Raw genomic sequence first — 13,412 nt, 5'->3', positions numbered from 1 at the left:
CATGTCGAGTACACTAAATTCATGTGCCTCCCTGGGAACGTGCAGGTACTGTTCCAGTTTCACAGATGATGAAGCTAAAGCGTGGGGAGGTGAGAATGGACAAGTCCCCACATCTGGGAAGTGACTGGGCTGCGATGTCTCCTGTCTCAGAGCCCCACTTCTCCGCCCCGAGGCTTCCCCATCTCTCACCCTCAGGCTCAGCTGCAGTAGCCGCCCCTCCGCACGCACCCTCCTACCCCCATGCATTCCCCGGGCTCCTCATCCTGCCTCTGCGCTCCCAGCGCTTTTCTAGCCTCGACCCCAGTTCAGATCCAGGTCAGACGCTGCTGTGAAGCGTCTGTGAAGTCTCAGTGGATTTTCTTACTTTCTCTGCACCATGGTGCTGTGTCTCCCTTACAACGCTGATCCTCGCCATGGCGACCTGGGGACTTGTCTAGCTCCCTTACCAAGTGGTAAGCTCCTTGATGGAAGAGGCTCACATTTGAACCGTCTTTCCAGCTTCGCTAGATCAGATCCTTCCTCTGGTTTCCTGCACGCAGCACCCACGGACGAAGGATCCTGGTCTCCATGCTCCATGTCTGACTGGCTCAGCTGCCATCACTTTCCAGTCTGTTTGTTCATGTTCTGTGAGCTTCAGAAGAGGAAAACATCACCGTTCTGTTAGTTCCTCTTCTGATCTGTCGTTTGCTTACGTTTTTATCATGGTAGATATAGGTCAGCCAGGCCCATAACATATTGCCTGGTACTGATTTTAAAAGATAACAGCCAGTTTTCAGAGAGCAGAGAGCTGTGTAAAGGTTGTAACCAGCAACGCAGGAGGCTGTGTGGAGTGGTTGTTTGCTTCGTACAGACCCTTGCTGAAGACAAGTTTCACACCCTGTGAAAGCAGGAGCCTTGGTTTAGGACTGCGGCCGAGCTGGTTTTCTCCATCAGAACTGGCCACCAAAGTCCTGACCTCGCCCTGGCTGACCGCTGCCTGTGAGACTAGTTCACAGCACTGGAGGAGCCAGAGGACTGTGGGTGGGAACTGCTGTCCCCAGGCGCGACCTGCTTGGGCCCAGCAGGGATGTTTGGGAGGCAGTGAATATGCACAGGGCCCCATAGCCCTCGGGAGCCTGTGCAGCAGCCTGGGGCTCTTGGGCCAGGTGTTTCCTGCCCTCGGAGGTGGTGGGTTTCCTTGGGAGCCCACCACAAGCACCATTCTTCCTTCATGATAAACCCTGGCCTGTGCTTCCCTGCCCCCACCGCATGGGCTCCCGATCCCATTCTGTCCCCCAGAGAGAAGCCCCGTGAGCTTGCACACAGTCCGTGCAGTGAGTTCTGATGCTGGTCTCCCCAAAACACAATTTGAATTTCACTTTAAAGAAACTTCTCTTTTGTGGTGATTTTTTTTTTTTTTTAAGCAGCTGCACCACAGCTATCAACAAAGGAACAAAATAATTTAGCTCAGCACACTCACTCCAATTACCCATAATAATTCATAGGAGACATTTTTAAGCTTAAAAAAACATGCTGGATATAGGCATTTCTTTCTCTGTCCCCCCTGGAAGTTTTTTCCACTCATCTATTATATCTATTTTTCTCCAGAGATTATCTGAGCTCAGATAAGTATGTAATTAAAGTCAGGGAGAAGGCGGCGGGGGGAGAGATTCTCCAGCCGAGAGTGGTGTGACGAGGGGTCACTGCTATATTGGGTGTGGGAGGGAGCGACGCCAGTGGCAGCTGGGGACGCGGGCTCCAGGCTTGGCTGCCGGCTTGGAGGAGGCTGGTTTGTGGGTCCCCGTTCTGTCCCGAGATTCATTCTTTCCCCCTCCTTTCTTTCAAGTTTGCGACTGACTTCTGTGAGTTCAAAAGATAGAAAAAGTTAAATGTCCTTTCTGAGCCATCTTCCCTGGGGCTCACTTGCTGCCCGGGGGTGGCGGCGCCTCTCAGCTCCCACGAGAGAGACAGGGCCTTCTGGGGGTGGGAGGGCTGGCGCTCATCCGTCAGTCCCCTGTGGTGGTGGGTGATGAAGCCACTGTGCCCACTCAGCGGTGGGCGGGGAGGGGTGTGGAAGCCTGTCCCTGCAGGGAAGCCTGCTCTGTGTGCAGGGCCGTCTCCCCTCGGAGGAGCCGAAGGGTCCTGTTAGGAAAGCCAGCGTGTGGGGAAGCTGGGTTTTCTCCTGTCATCTCCTCTAGTACATTTCCTGTTCTGTGTGAAAGTGGACGTTTCTGATGGCCCGTGCTGGAGGGAAAAACTGAATTCCATCCATCCTTACTGGTCACCCAGCTGACACGGGCTGTGGCCATTCTGATTTTTGGAAATTGTTCAATTGGTGGGTCTAAATTTTGTGTGTGTCTGTGTGTTTATTGTGTTAAAATATACATAAGATTTACCATTTTTAAGTGCAGGCGAGTCCCCAGTGTCCTGCCTGCAAGACCCTTGAGCGGCCCTGAGCACCTTCACAGTGTCTCGTGGCCTCCGCCATGGTCTGTTTCAAGAATGTTTCCATCATCTCAGACAGAAACTCTGTACCCATTAAACAGTCACTCCCATTGCCCCTGGCCTCTGTTTTTCCTTTTTTCCATGACACGTATGTGTGTTTTCACTTTAGCAGGATGTGCGTTTCCATTCCAAATACTTCACAGAAGAGCTCAGAAGAATTTTTATAGAGGACACTGACTCAGAGATGGAAGATTTTGAAGGATTTACGCAGACTGATCTCAATGTTAATAGTAACCCAGAGGTAATGGGAATAATTATCCACGTGAGGGAGTGTGGGTTGTAGTATTTTTAGTCCTGTTTCTGAATTGTACTGTTACTTGTAAGAAGTCTCTTCACACATGAAAAGGTTTTACTTTTTCTTACATGTTCATCTTCTAAGCCAGTTAGCAAAATGTAAAAATTGGCTATTCCAGGGTGAATTCCTGGTCCAGTGATCCATTCTGCTCTTAGGGGAAATCTAGTTATCTTTCCCAGGTACTTTCGGAGTTTGGGGGTGTGTGTCTCAGGCGTCCCTTACTGTCCTTATCGGAGAATTTAGTTCAGATGTTCTGCACCTCTTCTCTCTGAAAAGAGGAGGGTCTGTCCGAGAGTAGCAAGTTCCGGAAAGTCATTTCTTGTTGTGCAGTAAGTAATGTTCTTGGGTTTGGAGTTACTTTGGCAGAAATTTAGCTGTGGTACAAACATGAGGGTTCTCTCTGTGCATCCTTGATTTGCATCACGCTGTGGTTTTTACTGACACTGATACCCTGGGCCTGCCTGCTTCCGAAGGGGGCCCCTCAGCACTTTGCCATCAGGAGACTTGATGGCTGATCTCTTCTTCTTGTTCCCTATGTTCAGGCCAGTTTGCTGCCAACCAGCATTTGAATGTCAGGGTAATTTTGAAGAACGGCCTTTGGATTTTTAAGGCATAAGTGTTTTCTCCTAACTGAAAAGTAGCAGCATACATTTAGCTCAGAAAATCAACACACCACTTCCTTCTGTGGTATCAAGGTCAAGGAGAGGGAGTTTAGGCTTGTCATGTTAAGGAGTCCCCAGGGAAGCACTCCCACGTGGAACCTGTGCAGAGGGTCACACATGCTGTGATCAGAAGGGTGGTTTTGGCCTTTGTCTTTTCCCAGGGGGGCCCTTAGCCCGAAAGCCCTGATGGTGGTTTTGCTGTGAATAGCAACACAGAGTGGTGCCAGCCTGTGGGCCCCAGCCCCCTGCCCCGAGGCTTTCTTTACAGAGGTTATGTGTGTGCTGGCCAGCAAGCCTGCAGTTCCTTGCCAGCAAGACACCGCGGTCCTTCCAAATTTAAACACATCACTAAGAGTAGATGATTATCTTCTGGTCTTCAGCTAAGTAATGTGGGGGTGTTCAAAGAAGTTGTTTCCAGCATGGGAATGCGAATTAGCCCCAAAGTCCATTTTTTGTCTCTCCCCTCTCCAGAATCTATACATCTGGGGAGTGAATTGTGACAGTTTATGTTGACTCTGATATAACTCACAGCTCAGGGCAGGTCCACCTGCATATTTTAAAATTCAGTGAGAAAACAAGCATTGTTGCCTCCCTGCCCAGCCCCCTTCCTGCCCTGGTAAGGAGTGGTGAGACCACCTTTTGAGGGTATGACTCTGTGTTGGTGTCTAGGGGTCAGCTGGCCACACGCGACCCCTCCACAGCTATGGCATCAGCCCTCAGGCCAGAGTCCCGGCTGGTGTTCAGTGCGCGCTTTCCCTGCTTCCGTTCTTTGTAGTAACCTGCTCCATATCCTTGGTAGAGACGTGGAGGTGGGTTAAGTGACGATTACGATAGATGAATAAAGCCAGCTGGGGAGACACTTCTGTGAAGTCATCCAACAGTGTCTTCATCCAGCTCACCATTCTCAATTCCACAGCTACTAGCGTGGGAACTGCAGGATATGAAACAGATCAGTGTAATCTTAAGTCTGCTTGGTTTGTTGTGCGTTGATACATACCCCATGGTTTGGATGTCATCTCTTTTTGCCGCCTCCTGTGGCCTTATTTTTTGAGTCCAGCTGGAATGTGGAGTGGGGTTGGACACTGAGGAGCAAGCAGAGTCGTGTACTGAATCCTGGGCCTCCTCCTGGTGCTGTTCTCAAGTTCTCCTCACAACAGGAACCCCTGACAGAGGTTCCCCAAGCTACACTGTCCAGCCCGTGGTCAAGGAAAGATGCTCAGGCCATGACCTGGGTCTTAATATCGAAACCCATCTGCTGTTGTTGAGTCTTTTGCGTCTGAGATGTCACCTTGCTTTCCGTTCTTACTGTGTTTTCCCGTGTAAAACCAAGTTATGATTTCATACTGGAGACCTACACTGAGTGGAGACTGAAATTGGGACTGTGAATTTCTTAAGCTGACTGGGCGGTGCCTGCAGCTGCGGCCCTGCAGAGCTGTCTGCCCGATTGCACCCCCTGGCCCTGCAGGTTACAGAAAGGAGACGGGCTGCCCTAGAAAAAGGACCCAGCGTGTCCTGGGGACAAGGTTCCCCCACTGCCCCCGATGGTGGATTATCCGCCTGCTCCTTGGTCACTTCACTAAAATGAAGTCGTTATCCTCTGTTTCTCTTTTTCATGAATCCTCTCGCAGCATTTAGGGCAGGATGATATTTTGTTTTTCACTTAGCACTCTTATTCTGTCTGAACACACCTCCTAGGTCATGCACACCCTGTTCTTTGACTGTTCCCACATTGCTGGGCTCCCAGATGTGCCCACTTGGTGGGTCAGCGTTTTGCTTCCAGCCTGATGCTCTGAAGAGAACACAGCCAGTGTGTGTGTCTGGGCCACAGTGTGAAGTGTTCAGCCTGCTATTTGATTTTTGTCCCTCAACAAACTACTTATGCGTTTAACTGAAGAGTTCAGTGGGAGTGACCAATAGGAAAGGGGAGCACTCAAGTAGAGAAGGAAATGGTGACCCACTCCAGTACTCTTGCCTGGAGAATCCCAGGGACAGAGGAGCCTGGTGGGCTGCCATCTGTGGGGTTGCAGGGAATCGGACACGACTGAAGTGACTTAGCAGCAGCAGCAGCACTCAAATATTCACTGTTTGCCTAAAATAGAGTGGTTTTAAGTGTGTCTTTGCGAAGGTTTGCCATAGACACTTTGTTCTTTCTCTCATTTTCATTAGCTTGTGGAGTCAGATTTGAGTGACGACAGTAAAGAATCTTTCGTGAGTGGGGAAGAAGATGATGATGAAGAAAAGGCTACAGCTCGAAGAAGCAGGCCTAGAAGAAGCAGTATTGGTCTTCGAGTAGCCTTTCAGTTCCCCACCAAGAAACTGGCAAAAAAAGCTGATAAGAACGGTTCTGCAGAGCCCCTGTTTCCTGGGTCATGTTTACAGGACAATAAAAAAATGATTCTTGGAAGGAAGACCAGCTGCAGGCAGGAGAAGGAAAGTGAGGACTCTGCCTCTGAGTCTGAGGACGACTCCCGGGATGAGGGCCAGGAGAGCTCGGATGCTCTGCTGAAGAGGACCATGAACATCAAGGAGAACAAAGCCATGGTGAGTCTGTGCGTCCTGGCCGCCGCCGCCGGGCTCCCGGAGCTGTGCCCCTCCACAGCTGCTGCAGCTTCTGCCAGGAAGCCTACTCTGGGTTTTGCGTGTTCTTCCTCTTTTCCTGGACTTGCAGCGGTCATTGCCTGACTAGCTCTGGGTTGGGAAGAGACTCCCAGGACCTTCCACGGTGCCCTGGACTCACACTAGTTACTGTTGATCAGATTATGTTGCAAATGTACGGTGGTTTAGAGACAAAAAAGCCTGTCCCAGCAAAAGGGAGCAACATGTAAATAGGGTGTCGTGAAGCCCACGGAACAGTTACTTGTGCAGGGCAGGCAGGCAGCTTTCAGCCTAGCTGTTGCACTTCGGAGATATCAGGGGAGGAACGAAAGGGGTCTAGGCATTAAAACACCCAAGGAGTTCTGAATCACTTTATAAATCCATGGAACAAAGTGAAATCTTTATGTGTATTCAATTTTTCTATATAGTCAGTAACTAGTTTGCTTCATAATTTTTATATATACAGAATTTAAAAAATAATTCTATCAAACACTTTTAGTATTTTGGTATACTTTTTATTTTCTTTTGAAAAAGCATAATATAATGATGCTGTATGTGCAGTCTTAGAATATGTCTAATAAGTTACTTAAGGAAATACAAATTTTAATATAAATTTTACTTTTGGGTAAAGTTTATCTAGAGGCATAGTAGTCTTTAGCTAAGGAAAAGTCTTAGGGTTGTATTTCTCCGCATCTCCGCATGAGAACTGTGTTCTTCATGATTTTGTTAGTGACACCCATACATCTATTTGATTGGCACTTAATGCCTTGTTGTTGTTTTGGTATTTTTAGGAATATTTTCATAAATTTTCATTGATGAGAAATTAACCAGCCTGAAGAATCAGTGTTTGGAGCTCTCAGTAACTGTCAGAATGGTCTAATTGGGCATTTTCTGTTTTGAACATGATGACACTTGATTCGGGTGGGCAGAGTGGTAGGTTCCACGGTCATACTGCGAATTAGTGGCACAGTCCTGAGTCTAACCCTGTGCTCTAGGCCTTGATCCTTCCAGGACAGTTTTCATTGTGTCTGGTCCTTATACACAGGGAACAGACATAGATTTTATTCCTCTGATAATTTCAGCATCTCACCTGGGAGATAAGAATCATTACATGTGAGGTTAAAAATATAACGACTCGTCAGATCTTATGTAAACTACTCAGGTTTTTCATGGCTACAAACTCCAAAGACTTGTGATAACCTGTTAGCTGAAGTAGACTTAGTAATATTTATGCAAGACTCTATTTTTTCTGAATTCAGCTTGCTCAGTTATTGGCGGAATTGAACTCGATGCCTGATTTCTTCCCGGTCCGAACCCCGAACTCAGCTTCTGTAAGTGGAACTCCTTGTATGTACTGTCTCCAGTATTTACACACACACACACACACACTCACTCACACACTCACTCACTCCGTGGCCAGACGGCCTTCATTCTGGCAAGCAGACAGTTGCATGCCTGTGTCTGTGCTCTCCTTGCAGAAGAAGAAGACCACGAGGCGGGCCTTCTCAGAGGGACAGGTCACGCGGAGGACCAACCCGGCCCGGAGCGCGCGGCCCCCTGAGAAGTTCGCCCTGGAAAACTTCACTGTGTCAGCCGCCAAGTTCGCAGAAGAGTTTTACAGTTTCAGAAGAAGGAAGACAGTGAGTGGGGTATTTTATGACTATAACGAACCAATGCTGCTTTGTCTAAGCCAGTGGTCCTCATGCGGGAGCGTTCATCATGGTCTTCTGGGGCTTGGTGAGGGCGCCGAGGGGCTGACCCGGGAGGTCTGCAGGAGCTGAGACGGCCAAGCTCCCTGATGCCCTGGGTGCTCCTGTGGCCACACCTGGGTAAGGACCCCTGGGTTTGAGCTTGTACTTGGTCTAAGCTCTAAGCCATTAGGGCTGTCCTGTGCCTAAACCGAGCAGCTCAGTGGTTAGGACCCCAGGTTCATCTCCAGTGGAGGTGATGATGGCTCCGGGTGGCTTCAAGGTTTTGCTTTTGGGAACGTACAGGATGAATGGTCTCAGTCTTTTTGTTAGGAATGGGGAGTTTGAGAGCTTTCTGCCTGGAACAAAAAACTCTGGACCCTATTTGTGGCTGTTCAGTGTGGGTCATTGCCCAGTCCGCAGAATTTATAGCTGGTGACTATCATCCACTGGGCTGGGACCCTAAGTTTCTGGTCATTCTTTGTCACCTTGCCATCCAGGAAGCTTGACACTAAGGATAGGAGCTCAATGAATGGCTAAATGCACGAATGATTTCAGGGAGATAAAAGAAGGACTGAGTTAATACTAATGGTCCTAGAGCTCTGAGGAGTTTAAAACTTTATTACTATTTTTTTTTTAACCACTCAGAGCATCTAATGTGCAGTTCTGCTTTGGCTGTTTCTGCAGGGGAAATGCCAGGGGCACCGCCGACGTCGCTGCGTGTCTTCTTTTCGGCCAGTGGAAGACATCACTGAAGAGGACTTGGAGAACGTGGCCATCACTGTTCGGGATAAAATCTATGATAAAGTTCTGGTAAAGTAATCTAACAGCCGATTCACATCACTGTGACTCTTACGGGGACTCCCAGGCACTGGTACCTGAACTGCCTGCTTGTAAACTGTCTGGGCTTAGACCCTTGTGCATCTGTCTCCCCAGGGCTCGGAGGTGGGCTCTGAACGGGAGCAGCTGTAACTGGGCAAGGGGAGAAGGCTTAGTGCAGTAATCCTCGTCAGGAGAGAGGGCTCTCTGCGGGGTAGCAAGCAGGGGTATAGTCTGGAAAATCACATTTATCGTTGTATTTTAAGTAGTTTTTATGCTTTAAACACTGAAAAAAATAATGCTTTTATAACCAATAGAAATATATTTACACTGTATTAATATATTTACCATATAGTAATATATTGAAATATTGGAATAAATAACATACATATTTATATAACCAACAGAAACTGAAGTTTGACAGAATATCTTCTGTAGGTAGGAGATGTTTTAAATGTTTGTTAAATGGTGATGTAGATGGCGGCTTGTGGTATTTTGCATCATTTTTAGATAATGGGACAGTGTCTTAAATAGTATTAAAAGGTTTTCAATGTAATTGCCAACATTTTAAAACCAGGAGGTCTTACCCTGAATGGAGCCAGGTTGCTCGGAGCTGGGCTGGAGCCGTGTGATACTCGGGGTTCGCCGTCATCACTCAGTCACCCCCACCGTTTCTGCCCACCTGATCATTTCGTTTCTCCCAGGCTCCTGAGTCGGGCTGTCCTCGGGATTCTCTGGCCCCAGAGCTGAGTGCTCACAGCCTCCCGGAGGGCGCCCCCTCTGAACCCCATGCTCACCAGTCTCTGCCTTCGCCCGCAGGGTAACACTTGCCATCAGTGTCGGCAGAAGACCATCGACACCAAGACAGTGTGTCGGAACCAGAGCTGCGGCGGCGTGCGAGGACAGTTCTGCGGGCCGTGCCTGCGGAACCGCTACGGGGAGGACGTGAGGTCGGCGCTGCTGGACCCGGTAGGGACGGTGTGCGCCTTCGTCCCGAGCCATGTTGGAAGGGAACGAGCTGAGGCCGGGGCTCTGGGGCCCTTGGGCAGGGACCTGTAGCCCCCTTACCACTCTCCTCTCCTCCTGCTTCTTGAGACTGGCAGAAATGCAAAAGAGACTTTCCTTCTAGAAAGAACACACAGGACGGTAAAAGAGTGTGTTTCGTTTTCCACGGTCAGAGCCCAGCTTTCTTGGAGTCATGGTTTGTACAGGGGAAGGCGTGCCCCTCTCCTCTGGCACTGGCACTTAGCTTGGATTTACCCAGGGCCAGGCCAGGCCAGGGGTATTGCCCTGTAGGGCGCTGTGTCCCCCGCGGCTCTGAGATTTCATGTCAGTGCAGTTCACGTACATTGTTACTCTTCTAACCTTGTGAGGTAGGTACATACACCTCCCCACAGCTTGGTTCCCTCTGTAAAATAATACATAGTACGCTGGTTAGCGTGTGTGCCCTTGAAGCTGGGCACCTGGCTGCAGAGTCTGCACTCATAACCACTGCACTGCCAGACCAGGGCTAAGTAGACTGTCCCCAATTTGCAGCTGAACGTGAACTGCAGCTCTGCATAGGTGAGCTGAGAAGGCCTGTACTCTGAAAAGCAGGGCTGACTTCCCAGGCATGTGATCTGGAGTGGTCCACCTTTCTGGGCCTTTTTGAAACAGGCAAGAGGAAGGAGACGGTAGTACACGTCATAAGGTGAAGGACGAGCTGACTGGGGGTGAGGCCCGGCGAGCCGGGCTTGGTCAGGGCGTCATCTTGGCCTGTCGCTGACGGGACATTGCGGCCCCTCTGCTCCCCCAGGACTGGGTGTGCCCTCCCTGCCGGGGCATTTGCAACTGCAGTTACTGCCGGAGGCGCGACGGCCGCTGTGCCACAGGCATCCTCATTCACCTGGCCAAGTTTTACGGTTATAACAACGTGAAGGAGTACCTGGAGAGGTAAGCCTCGCAAATCAGAACGGAGGGTGAGAGTCCTGGGAGCAGGAGAGGGGAAGACTGTGTAGGTGGGCCCGGGGTGCCTCATCTCAGCCTGACTCTTAGAAGCCACCTCGAGTGCCGGCTGTGCGGGATCTGTGTGTGTCGGGAATGTCACAAACAGTCATAGAGCCTACAAGGCGGGCACGGAAAGCTGTGAAGACCCAAGAGCTCTTCTCACCCTCTGGGACAGAGAGGGGAGGCTTGTGCGCTGGGATGAGGAGATGGGTTTAGGGATGTGGGGCTGAGGTGAGCCTGCCTGCAGTGACCGGAGTGAAGACTGACCTTGTGTCGGGAGAGCAGTTTGGCTGTGGTGCCCTGGGGGATGCTGCTGTGTCTCTGCCTCTGTGCCCCTAATGCTTCCTCTTTCTTCTCAGCTTACAAAAGCAGCTGGTGGAAGACAATTAAGAGAAGAACCAGCCCGCTCACTGTGGAGCACTCCAAGACATGCCATTTGTGCCTAAGATTTCTTTTTATACAGAAATTCTTTGTAGAGCTAAATGCTTATTTTTTTAAAGATTGTTTTTATACGCTTCAAAAGATTTCTCAGGAAGATGAGAGAGGAATCTGTATACATATATTATACACAGGCCTGTTTGTATGTTGAGTTATTAAAAGTATCTGCAGATGATTAAAAACCACAGTTTAAAAGAGTAAAGTTCCAGGTAAGTCCTGGAGGAAACGCAGCATTGCAGCTCTTTATCTCCCAGACAGTAACTGGAGGCCAGGTCGTTACAGGGGTTACACCCCCTTGAGTTTATCATGAGTGGCCATAGTTCAAACCCCATAGTTCAAGCTGCTCTGGGTTGTTGGATGTTTATATTGAAGAATGCTCCTCTAAATTACAAAGTGCAATTAACCATGCAACTAGAGTTTTGTTTTTGTTAAAACTTGAACCAAAAGTAGACTGTCACATTACTGACACTGGAGGCCTTGGAGGGCGGCTGCCTGGGGCCCATGGCTTCTGTATTTTAAAAGAATATATAAAGGCAAATTTAATTTAGAGATTTTTGTTTAATATCATCTATAAAAACTACACTCCCATGTGGGACCAGGACACTCCAGCCAAATTGCTTTTTGAGTTACAGTGGGATTTTGATGAAACCGTGAGCTGCACTAATCTTGTTGCAGGATGGGGCAGTAGAGGGGTACTGGGGAAACCTATTGAAAATATGTCCCTTTCCCATGTTTTTTCTACATTTGCTTCTTTTTGTCCCCCTTCTCTACAAGGACGGTGTTTAAAAAAATTAATGCACATTTAATTTTCTCAAAAGTTACATAAGCCAGAATATGTTATGCCTCCCAGTGGGATACGTTACCACGCCCAGGAGCAACGACAGGCGCTGCTTGTGTTCCGGCCAAGCCAGGGGGACTCAGGGCCACGTCAGGCCTCCAGCAGCAGAGCCACGCCCGCCAGGACCCACTTGGCCGCCTTTTCTTTGCTCTTTAGCCTGAAGGTCCAGACGTAGTGGGGGCCTCTCCTTTTGGTTTTGTACACAGGGCACTCGTACGTGTGTGTGGTTTCCTGTCTGTCCAGTGGTATGGCTTTCGCAAAGATGACTGGCATCGCGGACCGTAACTCCTTGAGGCGGGCTTCCATGATGGTTCCTGACTGGCTGTCCCATCTGGCTCCTGCAGGAGAGACACGGGTTACAAGCGTGCTGGTGTAGGCAATAAATGTTCTGGTTTTGTCACTTTGCTGCGTGTCAGTGGCTTCCTTGGCAAGATGGGAGGAGGGTTCATCACCTGGTGACTGGGAGCCACGCAGACACTGTAAGCAGAGATTTGTTGTCGTGTCCGACTCTTTGCGACCCATGGACTGTAGCCCACTCGGCTCCTCAGTCCATGGATCCTCCAGGCAAGGATCCTGGAGTGGGCTGCCATTCCCTCCTCAAAAGCATAGGCTCATGCTCCCGAGCTACCCCTGAACTTTCCTGTGAACAAAACTAAATCATTTGAATTCAAAAGGTTTGTAAAACTTACATGAAAACAGGTTCTGTGAGAATCCAGACCCAATAAAGCAAGTTAGTTTGTCCTTCCTTTTAAAAAATGGTGAATCTGCATGCTTGTGGACAGTGTAAGAAATCTGCAGTTCACCACGTTCCCTTCCTACTGCACCTTCTTAATTCAAGTTCGGGTCTGTAAAGTGATAAGGAGCATCTTGGCAGAGACTTGGAAACGCTTTCTCCAAGAGCCTTTCAGGAGAAGAGGAAATGTTTACAAGATAAGATGAATGCATGGGTGAGTGGAAAATGTTCCGTCTTCTACCCCGTCCCCCAGATTCATAAGAAGTAGATGTAATATAAGTCTATATAAGCAATCGCAATCCTTACCTTCAGATTTGGCTCCCACTGGACACACATCCTACCATTTAAATTATCTGAAAGCCAGAAGTGAGGTAAGTAAGCACTAGTGTGAGTGAGAAATGGAGTAGTGTGTTAGTTGCTCAGTTGTGTCTGACTATGAGCCCCTGGGCTGTAGCCCACCAGGCTTAATAAGCAAAGGACAAATACCAACTTGCACCCAAGTGAGAAAGGTTCTAAGTGTGATAACCCTGCATGTGCTCCTGGGGGCATCTTACCTTCCATGAGGAGCCCGTGGAGGTAAGCGCCTTCCCTAGGGGGATGCCCGTAGTCCTCCTTTGTTTTTTTGGTAACGTCAACAGTCAGGCACATTTTGTCCAGTGGCCACTCGTTCTTTCGAGCCGTGGTCTGCATGATCGCTTTTGGAGGAGGAGGGACAGGTGTGAGCAGGAGGAAGTCATATACATAAGATTCCCTGGAGCCCCCATTGAGCCGAGTGTCCACCCAAAGTGAGCTGTGGTCCCATGGGGTGTTCGGGGCATTACCCGCCAGGCTGCACTAGAGAAGGGGTGGAACAAAGGCCAGTTTTGTGGATGGC

The 13,412-nt window shown here is 49.2% G+C and overlaps 2 protein-coding genes across 2 annotated transcripts in view; one reads left to right on the top strand and one right to left on the bottom strand.

Moving 5' to 3' along the window:
* The window catches only part of CDCA7L (cell division cycle associated 7-like), a 215,526-nt gene extending 203,324 nt beyond the window's left edge, over positions 1-12,202 (top strand). The window contains exons 3-10 of the mRNA XM_010839025.1: positions 2,594-2,725; positions 5,608-5,982; positions 7,296-7,367; positions 7,515-7,676; positions 8,412-8,537; positions 9,363-9,512; positions 10,339-10,475; positions 10,889-12,202. Of these exons, the coding sequence (XP_010837327.1) occupies positions 2,594-2,725; positions 5,608-5,982; positions 7,296-7,367; positions 7,515-7,676; positions 8,412-8,537; positions 9,363-9,512; positions 10,339-10,475; positions 10,889-10,919 (1,185 nt within the window). The 3' untranslated portion in view covers positions 10,920-12,202. The remainder of the gene's footprint in view (positions 1-2,593; positions 2,726-5,607; positions 5,983-7,295; positions 7,368-7,514; positions 7,677-8,411; positions 8,538-9,362; positions 9,513-10,338; positions 10,476-10,888) is intronic.
* Positions 11,886-13,412, bottom strand: part of DNAH11 (dynein, axonemal, heavy chain 11) — a 374,558-nt gene continuing 373,031 nt past the window's right edge. The window contains exons 81-82 of the mRNA XM_010839026.1: positions 13,093-13,233; positions 11,886-12,143 (exon numbers count right to left, since the gene is read on the bottom strand). Coding sequence (XP_010837328.1) covers positions 11,896-12,143; positions 13,093-13,233 — 389 coding nt within the window. The 3' untranslated portion in view covers positions 11,886-11,895. The remainder of the gene's footprint in view (positions 12,144-13,092; positions 13,234-13,412) is intronic.

Source organism: Bison bison, unplaced genomic scaffold, assembly GCF_000754665.1.
Source record: "Bison bison bison isolate TAMUID 2011002044 unplaced genomic scaffold, Bison_UMD1.0 scf7180017864109, whole genome shotgun sequence".
Lineage (NCBI taxonomy): Eukaryota > Metazoa > Chordata > Mammalia > Artiodactyla > Bovidae > Bison > Bison bison.
The sequence above is the reverse complement of the archived record's forward strand: the minus strand, read 5'-3'. Positions and strand labels throughout refer to the sequence as shown.